Here is a 19,252-nt window from a genome sequence, read left to right on the forward strand (position 1 = left end):
AGACTTTGGAAAACACAGGGGAGAGACGATGCGTCCGGAAACCTGATTGGTCAGATTTTGATGCAGTCTGTAAATGTTTGAAAATCAGAGGATGGTTTAAAAAAAAAGCCACAAATATGAAGATCTCTGGATGGAAGACCCTCCAGAAAGGAAGATCATAAGCTAAGGACAAATACAAAGTTCAGCTGGGAAGTGGTTCTTATTTTGCACAATTCACAGAGACGGGCGATATTGCCAGAAACCGCGGGGCTGCATTACAATCCTAATTGCTGCAAGCAGGACTTTTTCATGGATTCTAAGGCCAGAAGGGATCATTGTGACCATCTAGTTTTGACAGTGTGTCTCGGTATTACAAACGAAGGACTTATCCTCGATCGGATCGAATCTATCTATTTTTGCTTCCTTCTTTAATTCAAATCTAGAGCAGCGTACCCCTGCCACCAACGGCGAGTGGGCTGGGAAGGAAGAGAAGAGGAGAGGAGGGACGGACAGCAAACTCAATAACCCGCCTCTTTTCCTCCGAAGCACGCCTCATGCAGGCATCGGCAACAGGAGGAGGGGGAGTTCGGTGGAAAACAGGGCCAAGGTTCCACCCCTTTTCTTGAGAGTTCTCAAACAGGTCGGCTCCCAGACCATATACGGAGAGTACAACAGAGCGAAGCAACTTGCTTGTTCTGGTTTTCTGAGAGCGGTGGTTCCAAGGTGGTAGCATTATGTCTGGTCGCGGCAAAGGTGGTAAGGGCTTGGGAAAGGGGGGTGCTAAGCGCCATCGCAAGGTGCTCCGTGATAACATTCAAGGTATCACGAAGCCGGCTATTCGTCGCTTGGCGCGCCGTGGTGGCGTAAAGCGTATTTCTGGCTTGATCTATGAAGAAACCCGAGGAGTGCTGAAAGTGTTTTTAGAGAACGTGATCCGTGATGCTGTCACTTACACTGAACACGCTAAGCGAAAGACTGTGACTGCTATGGACGTAGTTTATGCTCTGAAACGCCAGGGTCGCACTCTCTACGGCTTCGGGGGCTAAGTTTCCATCCGGCTTTAAAGTTGAAACATCCTCAAAACCACAAAGGCTCTTTTAAGAGCCACCCACACTTTCACAACGAGAGCTTAATTACTAGTCTGGTTTTGAAATTGCAGAATGTTTGTGTCTGTGTGTGCGCGATAAATTATGTGTATTTTGTTAAGTTTTCGGAGTGTTTTATTTTCTCACTTTACCTAAATCATAGATCACGTGGAAAGAGAAGGATTAATGCTCTTTCGCTGCAGAGGGGAGGGGGCTGACTAAACCCCGTGGTCAAAAGCTTTATGGCCGACCTTTATTCTCGGACAAAAGCTGTTTCGTCAGCTCTCCAGATAACGAGAGGCAGAACAGCGTGGGGTTCGCGGGAAGACCTTTCTGCTGCCTTACCCGCGTCGTGATAGTTCGAAAAACGTCACGAGAAACAATTGATGGGTAAAATGCAATAACGTCCACTCTGACTAAAAACACTAGTGTCCGTTTTGGTTCCTCCCGCATTTGGGGAGGACAAAAGAGATTTCCCACTTTGTTCCACAGGGCCCCCTATTTCATACACACTTTTTCATTTCGGTGGAGAAGATATAGGGGGCATGAGAAGATGTCAATCGAGAACATATTTAAGAATTACAATTGATAAGTGACCTTTGGTGTCCTCTGAAGCTTAAGGCAGGACTGAAGGAGAGTAAAGAGGTCCTTCCTTCATAAGGAGTCAAGCGCTTCTTAGCCCCAGAGGAAGAATCGTAGGATAGTACCGTCACCTTCTAAAAGCCGATAAATTAGCACACGAAGAGACTTTTCTATGTAGTCAACACATCCTGTGGTTTCAGTGTTACCTTCCGGGGATTCGTGCTCGTGCAAGTTGTTCATATGTAAGATACCGAACATCATTCCCGCTTCTTCGCAGTACCGTATCAGAGATTTGGCCCGTTTGGAAGTGAAATATAACGAGACGACGAGAGAGAGGTAGAAGGTGAGGGAGGGAGCGGCGGAGTTTCAGAGAGAGGGGGGAACCGAAAGAATCGGACTATGGGGACATCCAGAGAGCGCGAGTTTCGTGACCTGACCGTTAAAAGCCAGCGTGGGCGAGACTTGTCCCGCCGACGCTGGGGGGTGGGGAAGGGCGGGTCGGATGTTTCGCTGCACAAGCGCGGGCTTTTCAAATGTTCAAATTGTCCAATGATAGCTGGCTCCATGTCAACAACGAATCAGAAAGGAGCACTGGGCTATATATACCACCGGAGCCGGGAGGTTCTGCCTTACTTTGTTCTTTTACACTGTTTGTCTCAGAGTTGTGATTGAGGGTTGCTGAGAATGGCCCGGACCAAGCAAACCGCTCGTAAATCCACCGGTGGCAAAGCCCCCCGTAAGCAGTTGGCCACTAAAGCTGCCCGGAAGAGCGCTCCTGCTACTGGGGGAGTGAAGAAACCCCATCGCTATCGACCCGGCACCGTGGCCCTGCGAGAGATCCGCCGCTACCAGAAATCTACCGAGCTGCTCATCCGCAAGCTGCCCTTCCAGCGCCTGGTTCGTGAAATCGCCCAGGACTTCAAGACCGACTTGCGCTTCCAGAGCTCGGCCGTTATGGCCCTGCAGGAGGCCAGCGAAGCCTACTTGGTGGGGCTCTTTGAGGACACCAACCTGTGTGCTATTCACGCCAAGAGAGTCACCATCATGCCCAAAGACATCCAGTTAGCCCGGCGTATCCGAGGCGAGAGAGCTTAAAAGTTTACACCCACCACCTTTTGGCAACTAGGAAACCATTACGAGAGATCCAAAGGCTCTTTTAAGAGCCACCACATTCACATTCAAAGGGAGCTGCAACACACTCGTCATTTGTGCACCCTTGATAGACATACATTTGTTTATCAATATCCTTTGAAATCTTACGATTCTAACTGTATTCCCTGTAATGAGAAAATGTCACTTTAAATTTCAAATTACTAATCAAATGTAAATTGAGTTTTTTGCATGATTTGTTCCGGTTTTCGGGCGGTGGGTGTTTTAACGAAGCTTGTTTGAACACTCACTGCCACTGACCTACGTACGAGGTTTGTATTCTTTTACGTTCTTTAATCTGTTAGGAGAAAAATCCCATAGGCACCTACATTTCCACCTCTAGTTATGCGCACTGCCTCACGGTAGGCATCCTGTCATCTCCTGCCTAAACCACAGAGCAATATACACAAACCAGTGGAAGACAGACAGAGGCACACCTATCTCAGGCCTACGGCTGGATATGGAAAGTCTGAGCATTTTAAGCACCATCGTTAGACGAGCTCACGCAAGAGGCGGCACGATGTGAGACACAAATAGAAGAAACCAAACTCACAGGAAGAGTTAAGTGCAGGAGGATGTATTTCGGGGAGACAACAATTTCGACAGGGGTCGGGTTGCAATGTTATGTGGTTTTCTCAGCGATTTTTTTTCTTTGTTTTGTTTTTTACATAAACCTGATTCGCAAGTATGACTATCAAGGGTGCACAAATGACGAGTGTGTTTGGGCCACCCACCGCCCGAAAACCGGAACAAATCATGCAAAAAACTCAATTTACATTTGATTAGTAATTTGAAATTTAAAGTGACATTTTCTCATTACAGGGAATACAGTTAGAATCGTAAGATTTCAAAGGATATTGATAAACAAATGTATGTCTATCAAGGGTGCACAAATGACGAGTGTGTTGCAGCTCCCTTTGAATGTGAATGTGGTGGCTCTTAAAAGAGCCTTTGGATCTCTCGTAATGGTTTCCTAGTTGCCAAAAGGTGGTGGGTGTAAACTTTTAAGCTCTCTCGCCTCGGATACGCCGGGCTAACTGGATGTCTTTGGGCATGATGGTGACTCTCTTGGCGTGAATAGCACACAGGTTGGTGTCCTCAAAGAGCCCCACCAAGTAGGCTTCGCTGGCCTCCTGCAGGGCCATAACGGCCGAGCTCTGGAAGCGCAAGTCGGTCTTGAAGTCCTGGGCGATTTCACGAACCAGGCGCTGGAAGGGCAGCTTGCGGATGAGCAGCTCGGTAGATTTCTGGTAGCGGCGGATCTCTCGCAGGGCCACGGTGCCGGGTCGATAGCGATGGGGTTTCTTCACTCCCCCAGTAGCAGGAGCGCTCTTCCGGGCAGCTTTAGTGGCCAACTGCTTACGGGGGGCTTTGCCACCGGTGGATTTACGAGCGGTTTGCTTGGTCCGGGCCATTCTCAGCAACCCTCAATCACAACTCTGAGACAAACAGTGTAAAAGAACAAAGTAAGGCAGAACCTCCCGGCTCCGGTGGTATATATAGCCCAGTGCTCCTTTCTGATTCGTTGTTGACATGGAGCCAGCTATCATTGGACAATTTGAACATTTGAAAAGCCCGCGCTTGTGCAGCGAAACATCCGACCCGCCCTTCCCCACCCCCCAGCGTCGGCGGGACAAGTCTCGCCCACGCTGGCTTTTAACGGTCAGGTCACGAAACTCGCGCTCTCTGGATGTCCCCATAGTCCGATTCTTTCGGTTCCCCCCTCTCTCTGAAACTCCGCCGCTCCCTCCCTCACCTTCTACCTCTCTCTCGTCGTCTCGTTATATTTCACTTCCAAACGGGCCAAATCTCTGATACGGTACTGCGAAGAAGCGGGAATGATGTTCGGTATCTTACATATGAACAACTTGCACGAGCACGAATCCCCGGAAGGTAACACTGAAACCACAGGATGTGTTGACTACATAGAAAAGTCTCTTCGTGTGCTAATTTATCGGCTTTTAGAAGGTGACGGTACTATCCTACGATTCTTCCTCTGGGGCTAAGAAGCGCTTGACTCCTTATGAAGGAAGGACCTCTTTACTCTCCTTCAGTCCTGCCTTAAGCTTCAGAGGACACCAAAGGTCACTTATCAATTGTAATTCTTAAATATGTTCTCGATTGACATCTTCTCATGCCCCCTATATCTTCTCCACCGAAATGAAAAAGTGTGTATGAAATAGGGGGCCCTGTGGAACAAAGTGGGAAATCTCTTTTGTCCTCCCCAAATGCGGGAGGAACCAAAACGGACACTAGTGTTTTTAGTCAGAGTGGACGTTATTGCATTTTACCCATCAATTGTTTCTCGTGACGTTTTTCGAACTATCACGACGCGGGTAAGGCAGCAGAAAGGTCTTCCCGCGAACCCCACGCTGTTCTGCCTCTCGTTATCTGGAGAGCTGACGAAACAGCTTTTGTCCGAGAATAAAGGTCGGCCATAAAGCTTTTGACCACGGGGTTTAGTCAGCCCCCTCCCCTCTGCAGCGAAAGAGCATTAATCCTTCTCTTTCCACGTGATCTATGATTTAGGTAAAGTGAGAAAATAAAACACTCCGAAAACTTAACAAAATACACATAATTTATCGCGCACACACAGACACAAACATTCTGCAATTTCAAAACCAGACTAGTAATTAAGCTCTCGTTGTGAAAGTGTGGGTGGCTCTTAAAAGAGCCTTTGTGGTTTTGAGGATGTTTCAACTTTAAAGCCGGATGGAAACTTAGCCCCCGAAGCCGTAGAGAGTGCGACCCTGGCGTTTCAGAGCATAAACTACGTCCATAGCAGTCACAGTCTTTCGCTTAGCGTGTTCAGTGTAAGTGACAGCATCACGGATCACGTTCTCTAAAAACACTTTCAGCACTCCTCGGGTTTCTTCATAGATCAAGCCAGAAATACGCTTTACGCCACCACGGCGCGCCAAGCGACGAATAGCCGGCTTCGTGATACCTTGAATGTTATCACGGAGCACCTTGCGATGGCGCTTAGCACCCCCCTTTCCCAAGCCCTTACCACCTTTGCCGCGACCAGACATAATGCTACCACCTTGGAACCACCGCTCTCAGAAAACCAGAACAAGCAAGTTGCTTCGCTCTGTTGTACTCTCCGTATATGGTCTGGGAGCCGACCTGTTTGAGAACTCTCAAGAAAAGGGGTGGAACCTTGGCCCTGTTTTCCACCGAACTCCCCCTCCTCCTGTTGCCGATGCCTGCATGAGGCGTGCTTCGGAGGAAAAGAGGCGGGTTATTGAGTTTGCTGTCCGTCCCTCCTCTCCTCTTCTCTTCCTTCCCAGCCCACTCGCCGTTGGTGGCAGGGGTACGCTGCTCTAGATTTGAATTAAAGAAGGAAGCAAAAATAGATAGATTCGATCCGATCGAGGATAAGTCCTTCGTTTGTAATACCGAGACACACTGTCAAAACTAGATGGTCACAATGATCCCTTCTGGCCTTAGAATCCATGAAAAAGTCCTGCTTGCAGCAATTAGGATTGTAATGCAGCCCCGCGGTTTCTGGCAATATCGCCCGTCTCTGTGAATTGTGCAAAATAAGAACCACTTCCCAGCTGAACTTTGTATTTGTCCTTAGCTTATGATCTTCCTTTCTGGAGGGTCTTCCATCCAGAGATCTTCATATTTGTGGCTTTTTTTTTAAACCATCCTCTGATTTTCAAACATTTACAGACTGCATCAAAATCTGACCAATCAGGTTTCCGGACGCATCGTCTCTCCCCTGTGTTTTCCAAAGTCTGTACAGGGAGGGTTAATGTGAACGAAACGTGCACATTTATTTCATCAGAAGATAAAGCGGGGGACACCGCATTTTTTTTCTTCCATTCGTTAAATTTGTTCGTTTGGTGGTATGCTCATTCTTACTGTTTCTTTCACAGTACATGTGACACAGTCACAGTGTGACTAATGCGTAAAAACGACTGCAGAAATAATCGCTCACAAAACCAGCCTGCTTTCCCATTCCAGAGAAAGGAACTCATTCCTCTACCTCAGAGGCAGAAATCATTGTTTCATGTTGGGAAGGGGTCTGCTTCTGAATTGCTTATATGCAAAGGGGGGCTCGGGGGCAATACTTAGAAAAGGAGTTTATACCTGCACGCGTGGCAACGCAAAGGCTACACTGTACCAGTTTAGTACGAACCTTCATATCTTTGGAAAGCATGGGTGAACATTATCTGAAGGGGGTTCTCAAAAGCCGTTGAAAAACTTGTCGCCCTTTCTCATTCCTTATCCTCTACTGTTCTCTGATGGAGGTTGTTGTTTTGTTTTTTTTAAGCCGCAGGAGTTTTAAACGATACAACATTCTGGTTACTTTTCCTATTTACTACTGATGATTATTTTTAAATAGATACCTTTTGTTCATGTCTCTCAGTCTCACAGGAGGATTACTAGTACTCTGAATACCAGGTTATTTCTCCCTGAACAAAGGGAGAACACTACAAGAAGCCAGCCCAACTTCAGTTGTACATAGATATGTTTGCAAAGTAGGAGTTCTAACAAATGGGAAACATGGAGGGTTCCCTTATTAATTATTTCGAATAATCCCAACACTGACCAGGACTGCATATTGTGCAACTGAAAGTCTGTGACTTGAAATAGGCAGCTAAATGTCATACCCTAAAAAACTTGATGCTAGTACAAGTTTGCCAGGTCTCAGAGTGGCAGGTAAGACCATGTGCTCTTCCTGTGGTTTTCCAAAAGTGAGGTTGTAAGTGAAAGTCAATACCAAAGACAGAAGATACATTTTCTATCTTTGCTCTTATTTTCTTTCCCTTTTGTGCACATTTTTCTTGTTTTGTCTTTGTCATAACCATACATCTAAGGGTAGCCTAGAATTCCTTCTTACCTGTAAGGGGTTAAGAAGCTCAAATAACCTGGTTGGCACCTGACCAAAAGGACCAATGGGGAAAGAAGATACTTTCAAATCTTGGGGGAGGGGCTTTGTTTGTGTGTGTTCTCTTGGGAAGCAGAGAAGCATCAGGTCAGAAAACTCCTTCTCCTATAAACCACCCTAAAATGAGTCTCAATATTGCAAAAAGCGTAAGTAAGGCAAGGCGCATTAGATTATCTTTTGTTTTAGCTTGTGCATTTTCCCTTTCCTAGAGGGAGGTGTATTCCTGTATTTTGTAACTTTGAAACTAAGCCTAGAGGGAGTTCTGCTGTGTTTTTGAATCTTTTGTTACCCTATAAAGTTATCTTCCATCCTGATTTTACAGAGGTGATTCTTTTACCTTTTTAAAAAACCTGATTGATTTTTTTCAAAGTCCTAAGACCCAGGGGGGTTGATGTGTGCTCACTTTGTAAACATTTGGTTAGGATATTATTCTCAAGCCTCCCCAGGAAAGGGGCTTGGGGATATTTTGGGGGAATAGGAACTCCAAGTGGTCCTTTCCCTGATTCTTTGTCTAAATCACTTGGTGGTGGCAGCATACCGTCCAAGGACAAAGGATTTGTGCTTTGGGGAAGTTTTTAATCTAAGCTGGTAGAAATAAGCTTAGGGGGGCTTTCATGCGGGTCCCCACATCTGTACCCCAAAGTTCAGAGTGGGGAGGGAACCCTGACAGTCTTCTAGGAAATGAGATCAGATTTTTACAATTGTAGCAACAGCAACAAAAACAGCGCCAGCCAATCTCAACTAACTTGTCTTTTCCCTAAAGGACAGTAGTTACCATCTTTACTATAATCAAAGAGACTGTCAAACAAGGTTTAGATGGTTTGTTTTTGTTTGTGTTTTTCCTTTAAACACTGGCTACAGATGCAGGGAAAGGGAACAAGGGATGTTGTTAAAATGAAAGCCATACTTATTAATATTTTACTTTTCAAATACTTTAACTTTTTCTTCCTTTTCTGTGTCTTTAATAAAAGGATTTTTAATGGTGTTTGCCATGGTGCTAAGCATTTCTGAGTACCAAACCTGGTTTGAAACTGTTTAATGTTGGACAGTGACTGGGTCTTTGTAGCAGTGTATGCATGCACTCCCTGTCCCCTGTTGCAGCAGGCGATGGGGGTGCTGACACCGGGTAACCGTCTACCCGACTGTTTCAGACCTCGCCATGATAAGGCAAAGTGGTCAGATTCAACACAGCTACCCTTGGAGTCAAGGCTGTGTGACCTAGTGGCCAGAGTCAAAGAAGCGGACCACCACCAAAGGGTGGGTAGCAGCAGGGGTGATAGGGGGACCCGGTCCCTCCCTCTCCACTGGGTCCAGGCCCAAAGTCCTGTCAGCGGTGAGTGTGATCACCACCCAGTGAGCGGGGATCCTACTGCAAAACGCTGATTCTCTTAAGGTGTGAGGCACCACTCACTACACCCCTCTAGGCCACTTCCTACAGTAAATCTCAAAGCCAGGGTCTGTTCATCATTGGGATCTCTGAGCTCCTTGGTACAGGTAGCTGGTTGGGACTCCGACTCCTGTCAACTGGCTGGGGGCAACCGGTCTCCAGTCTGGGCCTCAGGCTCTCTGATTCCTGCAATCAAGGGCTGAAGTGGCTCCTGGGCTGGAGCCTCCACCAAGTGTCCTTCCACCCTGGTGAGCTGGGCTTCTCTCCTTTATAGTAGTGCAGCATTTGGAGCATGCCCCATCTGGTCTAAGGGGCGGCACTTCTGTGTGGGATTAGTGTGGGATTAACCCTTTACTGCCTAGTGCGGGGTATGCACGCCCCATCACAGTCTTGTTAAGACATTGGACTCTTTGGATCCATATATTCCATCTAAATTAATACAACAGGGCATACTCTGCGTATAACATCAACATGGAACCAAGTTATATGCCTGGGGTATCTGGATGAGACTGCATAGATATTGCCAGGGCCTCAAGAGCCAAATCAAAAAGTAATAGAGACAACAGTCACACTTGCCTGGTTCCTCTGAAAAGGCTGAAAATATTCAAGATCACTTTGCTGGTTGTGAGGTGAGAGGTTGGGGAAGAATATAACAGTTGGATGTAGGAACTAAACATACCTCCAGCTTACCCTCTCAAAAGCATTTTCTGCAACTAAGGCTAAAACAGCTTGTGGTTCAGGGTCACCATATTTCACTGCTATCGTATGATACGATTAACTTTGTCAAAGGTTATCAGAGCCAAGAAGGTCTCTGACAAACCCAATTGATTTGGATGTATGATAGAGCCCAAAACCTTCTCCAGTCTCGTTCCCAGAACTTTTGCCACTACAGTATTCTGATACCACTATTAACAAGGGATATTGGCCTGCAGTTGGAACATAGTGTGGCATCTCACCATCTCTTCCTGGTTTAGGAATAACTAATATTAGGGCTTCCCTCAGCATATGAAGGAAGGATGCCTTCTAGAAGTGACTCATTAAACATTTCAATTATCTTGCCAGACAGAAGTTCAAAGAAATGTCTATAGAACAGTGGGGAAGCTATCTGGGGCTGAGATTTTCCCCACTTTCATATTCTTAATCACCTCACTTAAGTCATCCTCAGTTAGGGGAGCATCAAGTTTTCCACACTGGCCTGCAGTAATTTGTGATAATGTAATATTTTTTAAAAAATCGATCCAAATAATCTGCGGAGGGGTTTGTACAGATCTTTGTAGAAATTAAAGAACTATTTATTATTCTCATTGAGTGATGTACATAATTTACCATGTTTATCACAAAAGACCATGATTCTACACACAGAGGCCTTTTGTCTTCGTTGATATGCCAGCAACTTGCTTACTTTTTCATTCCATTTCCAGAAATACTACTCAGTCAAAATAGGGTGAGTTCAGCCTGTGCCAAGTGCAGCTCATTGAGTTCTTATCTATAATTGATCAGGAATCACAACGAATCTGGAGATGGGGCTATGGCATAAGATGAATCAAGCTCTTTTACTTTTTTTTCTTCAGGGCAATCAAATTTTCTTCATATTTCCTCTTCTTGGCAGTCATGAAACTAATAATTCTATCTCTCAAATAGGCCTTGAGAGTCTCCTACAACATCCTGCTAGAAGATGTTGAGGGTTTGTTTGTCTCCAGGAAAAGGCCAATTCCTTTTTCAATGTATATATTTTTAATGGTGATCTAATAAAAGAGAAGAATTAAATCTCCATCTACATGTCTGTTTCTTATGCAGTTCTGTTCCTATTTGAAGAGGGGCACAATCAGAGACAGCAACTGTATCAATGGAGGAATCAATTATATAACTAAGCAAGTCCCTGGAGAGCAAAAAGAAATCTATGTGGGAATAGAATACTTGTACTGAAGAAAAGTATGAATAGCCCCTACCCTTTCAATGTATGTGCTGTCAGATATCAAATAGTCCCAGATCTTTAATATGTGTAAGGGGACTTTACTAAAATTAAGTGGTTGTTTTTTTTTGGTTGACTAGCTCCCAGTACCAAATGGAAGGGGAAGGATGGATTGAGAAATCAGGTCCCTGAGACTAACAGTCCCCAGGAGCAATGGGGAGAGGCCAATGCTCCAGGTCAGCCTGATTGACAAGGCGGGCAGGTTAATGAGGGAGTCAGGAGACTGGGGGGGGGGGGGGGCTGTCCCATCCTCCCTGTGAGCTGGAATTGCGGGGAACAGAGTGGGGCCAAGCTAAGGAGAGAGCAGGGGCCTGAGCTGAGCTGGGGAGCAGGGCCATGCCAGCCAGAGAGAACCAGAGCAGCACGCAGGGAGCAGATCCGTCCTGGGAGCAGGGCCACAACAACAAAAGCCAGAGAAGCAGCCCAGGGAGCAGGTCAGTGCTGGGAGGAGAGCTGCAGTAATCAGAGCCAGAGGGGCCAGAGAAGCAGCCCAGGGAGCTGCACTGAGGCAGAGTGGAGTTGGGGCTGGAGCAGTCTGAGCCGGGTGCGGTGAGCAGCTGGGGAGAGTGGGAAGGACCTTGGCAGTGGGCCCAGCACAGGAAGACACCCCCAGCCAAGAGGCCTTGCAGGCCAGACTTGGAGGGGGATCGTAACCCCAACAGGGGGCTGACACTGGGAAGAAGAGTCCTGCCACCTAGAGCCTGAAGGCGTGTGGTCACTGCCAGAGTGAGTGTCCGACCCGCAGCATCCCTGCAGCACAGCCAGGGCCTGAGAAGGAGGCCTGGTACATGTGAGGAATAGACTGTGAACTTCCCTTACATTCCAGAGACACTGTTTGTGATGTCCCCATGCCACAGAGCGGGGTTATGTGTTTTACTTTAACCTTTCCCATTTTTCCTTATTTTTTAAATTGATTGCTGTTTAATAAATTGTATCTCCTTTGAATTGTATTAAATGATCAGTGGGTCAGGGAAGCATCTGGTGCGGAGAGAGAACCCTGGAGTGGGGACACCCTAGCCCCGTCCTAAGTGTCTACTACAAGGCTGGGGGTCGAGCCCTCCGAGGAATCCTGGGCCCAGCCTTGTTGGAGTTACAAGGACTCTGCCACACAGGAGAGTGGAAGGGGATCCCTCGAGGTCAGGCAGGCCTCTGGGTAAAGGGAGTGAGAGCGAAGACTCAGATCCTTTCGCTAGCCCATTTCGCTGGGGTAATTTATAAGCCAGAAAAGTTCCCCATAATAGCAGGCCATTTCCCCGCTTACATATGCAATTCCAGGGCCATTCTACTTTTGGTTGGTTTATGACCCTATAGGCAGATGTATCCACTTAAAGCACTTAATTAAAATCCCCAACAATTACAGTAGGGAGATGGGGTGCTCCATATAAAGAAGTTAAAAAAGTATATTAGCAATGACTAGCTCAGATCTATTTCTGGCGACTTTAAGGATTAAAGATCTGCACTGATCATCTGAAATTGACTCAGACACTGTTATTGCCAGTACTTTATGGAAGAAGATTGCTACCTCTCTGGATCTGCATGAGTAGTAACAAAACATTGCTTTTCCTACCCAGTCACGTTCTAATTTAGCAGCCTCATCTGTGATCAAGTGTGTCTTCTGCAAAAGAACTATATTGATCTTTGCTCTCTTTAATAATGAGAATGCTTTTATCCCCCTTATCCTTTGGATTTGCATGGTGAATCCCTTTACATTCCAGGAAATAAAATTGAAATTCAGGATCATTTGGCTGGTTAAGAGATATTTTCATTATTATTATTTTAATGTGTGATCTTATGAGGGTGATGGAAAGTTTGCATCATTTTCTCTATTGAATTCCATCCTACTCCCCACACAGAATTCCAATGGGTGGCGAGGAGGGTGACAATATGGATGAAATGCTTCATACATATATTTCACAGTTGTTGGATTACCTTGTCTGATGCTTGCCACTGTTGTAGGAGCAGCAGTGATCTGTATGCTCTGTATGACTATGCTACATATAATTTGTATGCTCAAAAGATCTGTTACATTCCCTCGCCCCCGGCTATTGTCTCCTCTCCCTCTTTGAATACCTGTGAAGTGGTTTTCCCCCTCCCCCTCCCTCCTGGAATGCTTGTGGGATGAATGGGCTGGTTGAACAGCTGGAAGATCAGAAGAGCTCCCAGGTAGACAAGGTGTCTGGAATTCTAATTAGGCAGCACTCACACCCCCGTGCATGGACACTGCCTGAGGTGCAGTGTGACCAATCGGACACGGCCAAGTCATCTCTAGTCGCAGGCCATGAGGAGCAGGTCCTTAAAAGGGGAAGGGACCATGTGCTCAGGAGTGCACTCACAAGCTTGTACCTCCTGTGAAGGCCCTTTGCCTGGACCGCCTGACCAGTGGTTCATCGCGTTGCATTCCATTGTGCCTCGGGAAGACTTACCTTCATCGCACCATCCATCGCTGCGCAGTGGGACACTTACCTTGAAGGATTCTGACATCTCCAGTGCTGTGCCTGTCCTGGGAGTGTGAGCATGGGAGTGTGAATGTGACTCCCCTCCCACACACACACTTCTTTTGAGCTTAGCTATCAGTATAATAAATGTGCTTCTTTCTGCCAAACTCTCATGGGTCATTTGTCCTCCCTAAGCTCACTAGCTGGCCCAATTTCAGGTAACAGCCACTTGCCAGACTTCCAGGGAATAAAGTAGGTGCAGGAGAATTATGAGGAGGCATGAGCATAAGGTGCCATCAACTGCAGAAGCTTGATGTAAATCACAATCGTCTAGGGTATAATTTTCCTGAGTGTTGCTTGTCCAAAGGGCACTGGGAAGGGGTAAAAAGAATGGGTATCATAAGGAGCTATAGAAGAGGGAACCAGAGAGGGAGAGGGAAGAGCACAAAAATAGAGGTTAAAACAAAAACATAAAACGCATAACATGTACGTAACAACTTGAGTTGTTGCCGAGTACCACTGGCTGTCCAACTCTATCCCAAGTGGTGTCCCCCCATTCCCCACTTAAAAAGCAAAACACAATGAAAAATCAGGAATTATCAAACACTATATATGGAAAGGTAGTAAAAAATAGGGGTGACATCATAATAGGGATTTATTATAGACCACTAAATCAGGAACAGGAGGTAGATGAGGCATTTCTAGAACAAATAACAGAAATATCCAAAACACAAGACCTGGCAGTAATGTGGAAATTTAACTATCCAGACATTTGGTGGGAAAGTAATACAACAAAATGTCCAACAAGTTCTTGGAAAATAATGGGTGTGATGTTAAGCCCCCTTATTCTTCATAGAAAAATTGTTATGAATATGGCATAACTGAGATGTATTTTATGTAAGAGGGGTCATATGAAGTATCGTTGGAAAGATTATGATTTACTGAATATGATTATCCTATATGTATGCATGTATCATTGCTGTATCTGAAGTTAGGAATATAAGCTCTGAGACAAATCAGCCTGTAAAAGGAATCCCTGGAGATTTAAGCTGCAAGCAGTGCAGTTTATCTTCAAGAAACTCTTCAACCAGCTTGAAAGAACATTTAGGGTGAGAAATTATTATCTGTAGCCAGTATTCTTTAGTGTATTAAGCTTAGTTTCTGTGTTTTGTTTTATTTGCTCCGTAACCTGCTTTGTTCTGTTTGCAATCTCTATAGTCACTTAACATTTACCTTTTGTAGTTAATAAACTTGTTCTTTGTTTATTCCAAAACCCAGTTTGTGCAATTCATAACTTGGGGGTTGGGGGTGGGAGAAGAGAGAAAGCTGCACATATCTTCCTTCACATTGAGGGAGGAGATGAATATTATGAGCTTATGCTGTATACATTTTTATACAGCGCAAGACAATATCATTTGGGGTTTACACACCAGAGGGGGTGTGCATCAAAGAGCTGGGCTATTCCCCAGTTGAGTCCTCCTACACAGAGCTGATTGCAGATGCTGTGTGATTCTACAGCTGGACATGTCCCTACCTGTGTTTGTGCTGGAAGGGGACTGGAGAGCTGGACACAGCAGCACAGTGTGGGGGGAGGGGACCCAGGTTGGTGGACAGGTGGGCTCAGTGGGACCCCAGTACATCAGGTGGCACCCCAGATGGGGGGTCCACTTGTCACACTGGGGACAAAAAACAGTTACCCACTTCTCATAACTATTGTTCTTCGAGATGTGTGGTTCATGTCCATTCCAATCAGGTATATGTGCGCACACGTGCACGTTGGCTGGAAGATTTTTCCACTAGCAGCATCCATCGGGTTAGTCTGTGCGCCCCCTGGAGTCGCGCCCTCATGGCGCCTAATATATAGCCCTGCCGGCCCCCCCACCCCCTCAGTTCCTTCTTGCTGGCTACTCCGACAGAGGGGTAGGAAGGTCGGTATTGGAATAGACATGAACAAGACATCTCAAAGAACAGTTACAAGAAGTGAGTAACTGTTTTTTCTTCTTTGCATGCTTGCTCATGTCCATTCCAATCAGGTGTCTCTCAAGCCAAATTCAGGAGGTGTGGTCAGAGCTGTCCACTGATTGGAGTACTGTTCTTCCTAAGGCCGCATCGTCTCTGGTCTGTGGGGTGATTGCATAGTTCACGGCGAAAGTGTTTATGGATGACCACGTCGCCGCCCTGCAGATTTCCTGGGTGGGAACTTGAGCCAGGAATGCCGTCGATGAATCCTGTGCCCTGGTAGAGTGCGCTGTGATCGGAGGCGCAGGAACCCCTGCTAGATTGTAGCACTCACTGATACAGGCCACGATCCATGATGAAATGTGCTGGGCTGAAACCAGCTGTGCTTGGCAGTAGATGGCAAGGATGCCGGCGTCTGCCACAGGGTCCTAGTGGTGTCCACAATGGTCTTTATAAGAGACAAGGCTATATGTGAAGGTTCCAAGGGTGCCAGGATGCGTCTCCTCTACCATCTCCTCAGCCTTGATGCCCAGACCCTGGGCGGCCCTGCACAGCAACTGCTGCAGGAGTCTGTTGTCCTCTAACACAGGGGCTATGGCTGTCCCCGCCAATGCTTCGTCCGGTAACGAGGAGGAAGACGTGTGTGCTCGTAGTGGAAGCTCCCTACCATCTACCCCCGAGGGGGTCAGATGACTCCTGGGGCAGCATCGGAGGTAGTGGTGCCGCTGACGTTGGCGGGGCTATGGATGTCAGAACGGACGATGGCGACAGCGTCAGTCCTACAGGAGGGAGCTGTGTCAGCATGCTCACAGGAGTCACCAGAAGCAGGGGGCCTGGTGCTGACATTGACACTGGGGCCACAGGTGCCTGCATTGAGGTTGATGTCGACAACGGTGCAGGTGTGGTAGATGGGTGTGTTGACGTCGTGAAAAAAGGTGCCAAGATCGGAGTTAAGCACGGTGCTGGAGGCAGAGGCTTTGGGACCGTAGCCGCCGAGGGCAGATGCGCAGCAGAAGGTGGCATGATGGTGGCAAAGGACATGGAAGATGTTGCTGAGCGTGGACCCTGGGTTCCTGCCTGACCCTGGTGAAAAGCCCAGGGGGTCTAGAAGAGCCACTGAGGTAGGTTCTGCCACTGCAGAGGCCACACGTGGGACTCTCTTCTGTCTCTACCGGACCTCAGTGTGTGACTTCTGCTCCTACCAGAGCGATAGGAGTCGGACTCTGACTCCAAGGTCTCAGACACTGAAGACCACGGAGGAGTCAGTCCTCGGTGCCTCAAACGTTGAGAGCTCGGGGAGCAGGTAGGCTCTTTGTCGGAGCAGGTAGGCGCCAAGGGACATGGCGAGGGGGAGCGTCTCAACATCATAGCTGGCTTCCCCTTCGAATGCACCAGAGGACGCAAGTCTGCAGGCTCTGAGGGTTCCTCCCTGGCAGGCGAGAATGGTGCTGTCAGGTGGAGGAGGTCCCGAGCAGCCTGGTACGCTTCCAGCATGGATGGGAGCTGCAGATGCTGTGTAGGTGTCGGTGTTCGAGGCAGGGCCGGACTCAACTGCCGCACCCGGGCAGTAGTCGATACGGCCCCAGAAGGAGATCCCAAGGAGTGGCCCACCTAGGGTAGCACATCTCGTGGCTCAGCCAGAGGAGAACAGTTGTCCGGCTTTTTCTTCTTCTGAGGCATCAGTGAGTGGGAACGGTGCCTACTGTCAGATGGGCCCCTTGAAGAGCCGTGACAGTGCCGAGCGTCTTGGGAAGAGTCCTTTCTTGGTGCCGAGGCTCTTCGTGTAGAGGACGACGCAGTAGAGGGTCGGGTCTCCCAAGCCCGGGTCGAAGTGGGGGCGTAGAGCTGCCTCCATGAGTATCACCTTGAGCTGCTCTTCCCTTTCCTTAAGCAGTCTCGGATGGAACTCGCGGCAGATCTTACAGAGATCTTTCTGATGGGTCTGCCCCAGGCACCATAGACATGACGAGTGCGGGTCACACTTGGGCATGCGCTTGGTGCAGGCCACACAGTTTTTGAAACCCGGGGAGCGTGACATACCACGGTTCCAGGAACCGGAGTGGGGGGGGGGGCAGAAACACCCCCCAACAAACACTATACTAAACTCTAATCACTCTGACAACACTAACAACTAACTACATACAATTGGATAGAGAGTGAACTTGCTGTGAAAGAGCTAAGGGAAGTTCCAGCCTGCCACCCCTTCAGGGAAGGAACTGAAGGGGTGGCAGGTCGGCAGGTGTGACTCCAGGGGGTGCCCAGACTGACCCGATGGATGCTGCTAGGAGAACAATCTTTCGGCCAACGTGCACATGCACGCGCACACACCTGATTGGAATGGACATGAACATGAACAAGCACTCAAAGAAAAACTTTTTGTTTTAGAAAGTGGAGGAAGTAACCAGAGAGACAGCCCTTTTAGCAGCAGAATAAGGCCAAAGGACTTCAAAAAAGTAGACTCTAACAAACACAGAGAACTGGTAGGCAAGCTACCATGGGAAGTAAATCTAGGGGAAAAGGGAGTTCAGGAGAGCTGGCAGTTTCTCAAGGAGACAATATAAAAGATCCAACTGTGAACTATCCCAATGTGAAGTAAAGATAGACAAAATAGTAAGGAGCCAATATGGCTCCATCAGGAGCTCTTTAAATACCTGAAAATCAGAAAGGAATCCTTGCAAAAGTGGACACATGGACAAATTATTCAGGAGAAATACAAAAGAATAACACAAGCAGGTAGGAAAAAAACTCAAAACTGCTCAGGCACAAATTGAATTAGACCTAGCCAGGGACATAAAAGGCAACAAGAAGAGGTTCTTTAAATACATCAGCAGCAAGAGAAAGATGTAGGACAGTGTAGTCCTTTACTCAGCAGGACAGGAAAGCTAATAAGTGGTTACATCAAGAAAGCTGAGATGTTTAATACCCCTTTTCCTTCAGGTTTCAGAGTAGCAGCCGTGTTAGTCTGTATTCGCAAAAAGAAAAGGAGTACTTGTGGCACCTCAGAGACTAACCCATTTATTTGAGCATAAGCTTTCGTGAGCTACAGCTCCCTTCATCGGATGCATAAAGTGGAAAATACAGTGAGGAGATTTATATACACACAGACCATGCAAAAATGGATGTTTACCATACACACTGTAAGGAGAGTGATCACTTAAGATGAGCTATTACCAGAAGGAGAGTGGGGTGGGGGGAGAGAAAACCTTTTGAAGTGATAATCAAGGTGGGCCATTTCCAGCACATTTCCAAGAGTTAACAAGAAAGTCTGAGGAACGGGGGGGTGGGGGGGTGTCAGGTTGGGGGGCTGTCTGTAGGCAAGGACTGGCCTGTCTCCCAAGATTTGTGAGAGTGATGGGTCGTCCTTCAGGATAGGTTGTAGATCCTTGATAATGCGTTGGAGGGGTTTTAGTTGGGGGCTGAAGGTGACGGCTAGTGGCATTCTGTTATTTTCTTTGTTGGGCCTGTCCTGTAGTAGGTGACTTCTGGGTACTCTTCTGGCTCTGTTAATCTGTTTCTTCACTTCAGCACCTGGGTATTGTAGTTGTAAGAATGCTTGATAGAGATCTTGTAGGTGTTTGTCTCTGTCTGAGGGGTTGGAGCAAATGCGGTTGTATCGTAGAGCTTGGCTATAGACAATGGATCATGTGGTGTGGTCTGGGTGAAAGCTGGAAGCATGTAGGTAGGAATAGCGGTCAGTAGGTTTCTGGTATAGGGTGGTCTTCCCTAAAACAGTTAATGCTGACCAGATATTCAACACAATTAATATTCACAACAAGGGAGAAGGAATATAAGCCAAAATAGGGA

At 47.2% G+C, this 19,252-nt stretch overlaps 4 protein-coding genes across 4 annotated transcripts; 2 read left to right on the plus strand and 2 right to left on the minus strand.

Moving 5' to 3' along the window:
- Positions 1-387: 387 nt before the first annotated feature.
- Positions 388-1,088, plus strand: LOC141986262 (histone H4). Its single transcript, XM_074950584.1, has one exon. The coding sequence runs from the start codon at positions 714-716 to the stop codon at positions 1,023-1,025; it is 312 nt and encodes a 103-aa protein (XP_074806685.1). The 5' UTR covers positions 388-713; the 3' UTR covers positions 1,026-1,088.
- Positions 1,089-2,278: 1,190 nt separating this feature from the next.
- LOC141986269 (histone H3) lies at positions 2,279-2,922 on the plus strand. The gene has a single exon (XM_074950597.1). It carries the CDS (start codon positions 2,331-2,333, stop codon positions 2,739-2,741), a length of 411 nt encoding a protein of 136 aa, XP_074806698.1. The 5' UTR covers positions 2,279-2,330; the 3' UTR covers positions 2,742-2,922.
- Positions 2,923-3,618: 696 nt separating this feature from the next.
- Positions 3,619-4,262, minus strand: LOC141986273 (histone H3). Its single transcript, XM_074950610.1, has one exon. It carries the CDS (start codon positions 4,208-4,210, stop codon positions 3,800-3,802), a length of 411 nt encoding a protein of 136 aa, XP_074806711.1. The 5' UTR covers positions 4,211-4,262; the 3' UTR covers positions 3,619-3,799.
- Positions 4,263-5,452: 1,190 nt separating this feature from the next.
- LOC141986277 (histone H4) lies at positions 5,453-6,153 on the minus strand. The gene has a single exon (XM_074950626.1). It carries the CDS (start codon positions 5,825-5,827, stop codon positions 5,516-5,518), a length of 312 nt encoding a protein of 103 aa, XP_074806727.1. The 5' UTR covers positions 5,828-6,153; the 3' UTR covers positions 5,453-5,515.
- Positions 6,154-19,252: the final 13,099 nt, after the last annotated feature.

The sequence above is a fragment of the Natator depressus genome, chromosome 1 (assembly GCF_965152275.1).
Source record: "Natator depressus isolate rNatDep1 chromosome 1, rNatDep2.hap1, whole genome shotgun sequence".
Classification (NCBI taxonomy): domain Eukaryota; kingdom Metazoa; phylum Chordata; order Testudines; family Cheloniidae; genus Natator; species Natator depressus.

Excerpts from the sequence above, each read along its gene's own strand:
- LOC141986262 (XM_074950584.1), top strand. The coding sequence starts at position 714 with ATGTCTGGTCGCGGCAAAGGTGGTAAGGGCTTGGGAAAGGGGGGTGCT.
- LOC141986269 (XM_074950597.1), top strand. The coding sequence starts at position 2,331 with ATGGCCCGGACCAAGCAAACCGCTCGTAAATCCACCGGTGGCAAAGCC.
- LOC141986273 (XM_074950610.1), bottom strand. The coding sequence starts at position 4,210 with ATGGCCCGGACCAAGCAAACCGCTCGTAAATCCACCGGTGGCAAAGCC.
- LOC141986277 (XM_074950626.1), bottom strand. The coding sequence starts at position 5,827 with ATGTCTGGTCGCGGCAAAGGTGGTAAGGGCTTGGGAAAGGGGGGTGCT.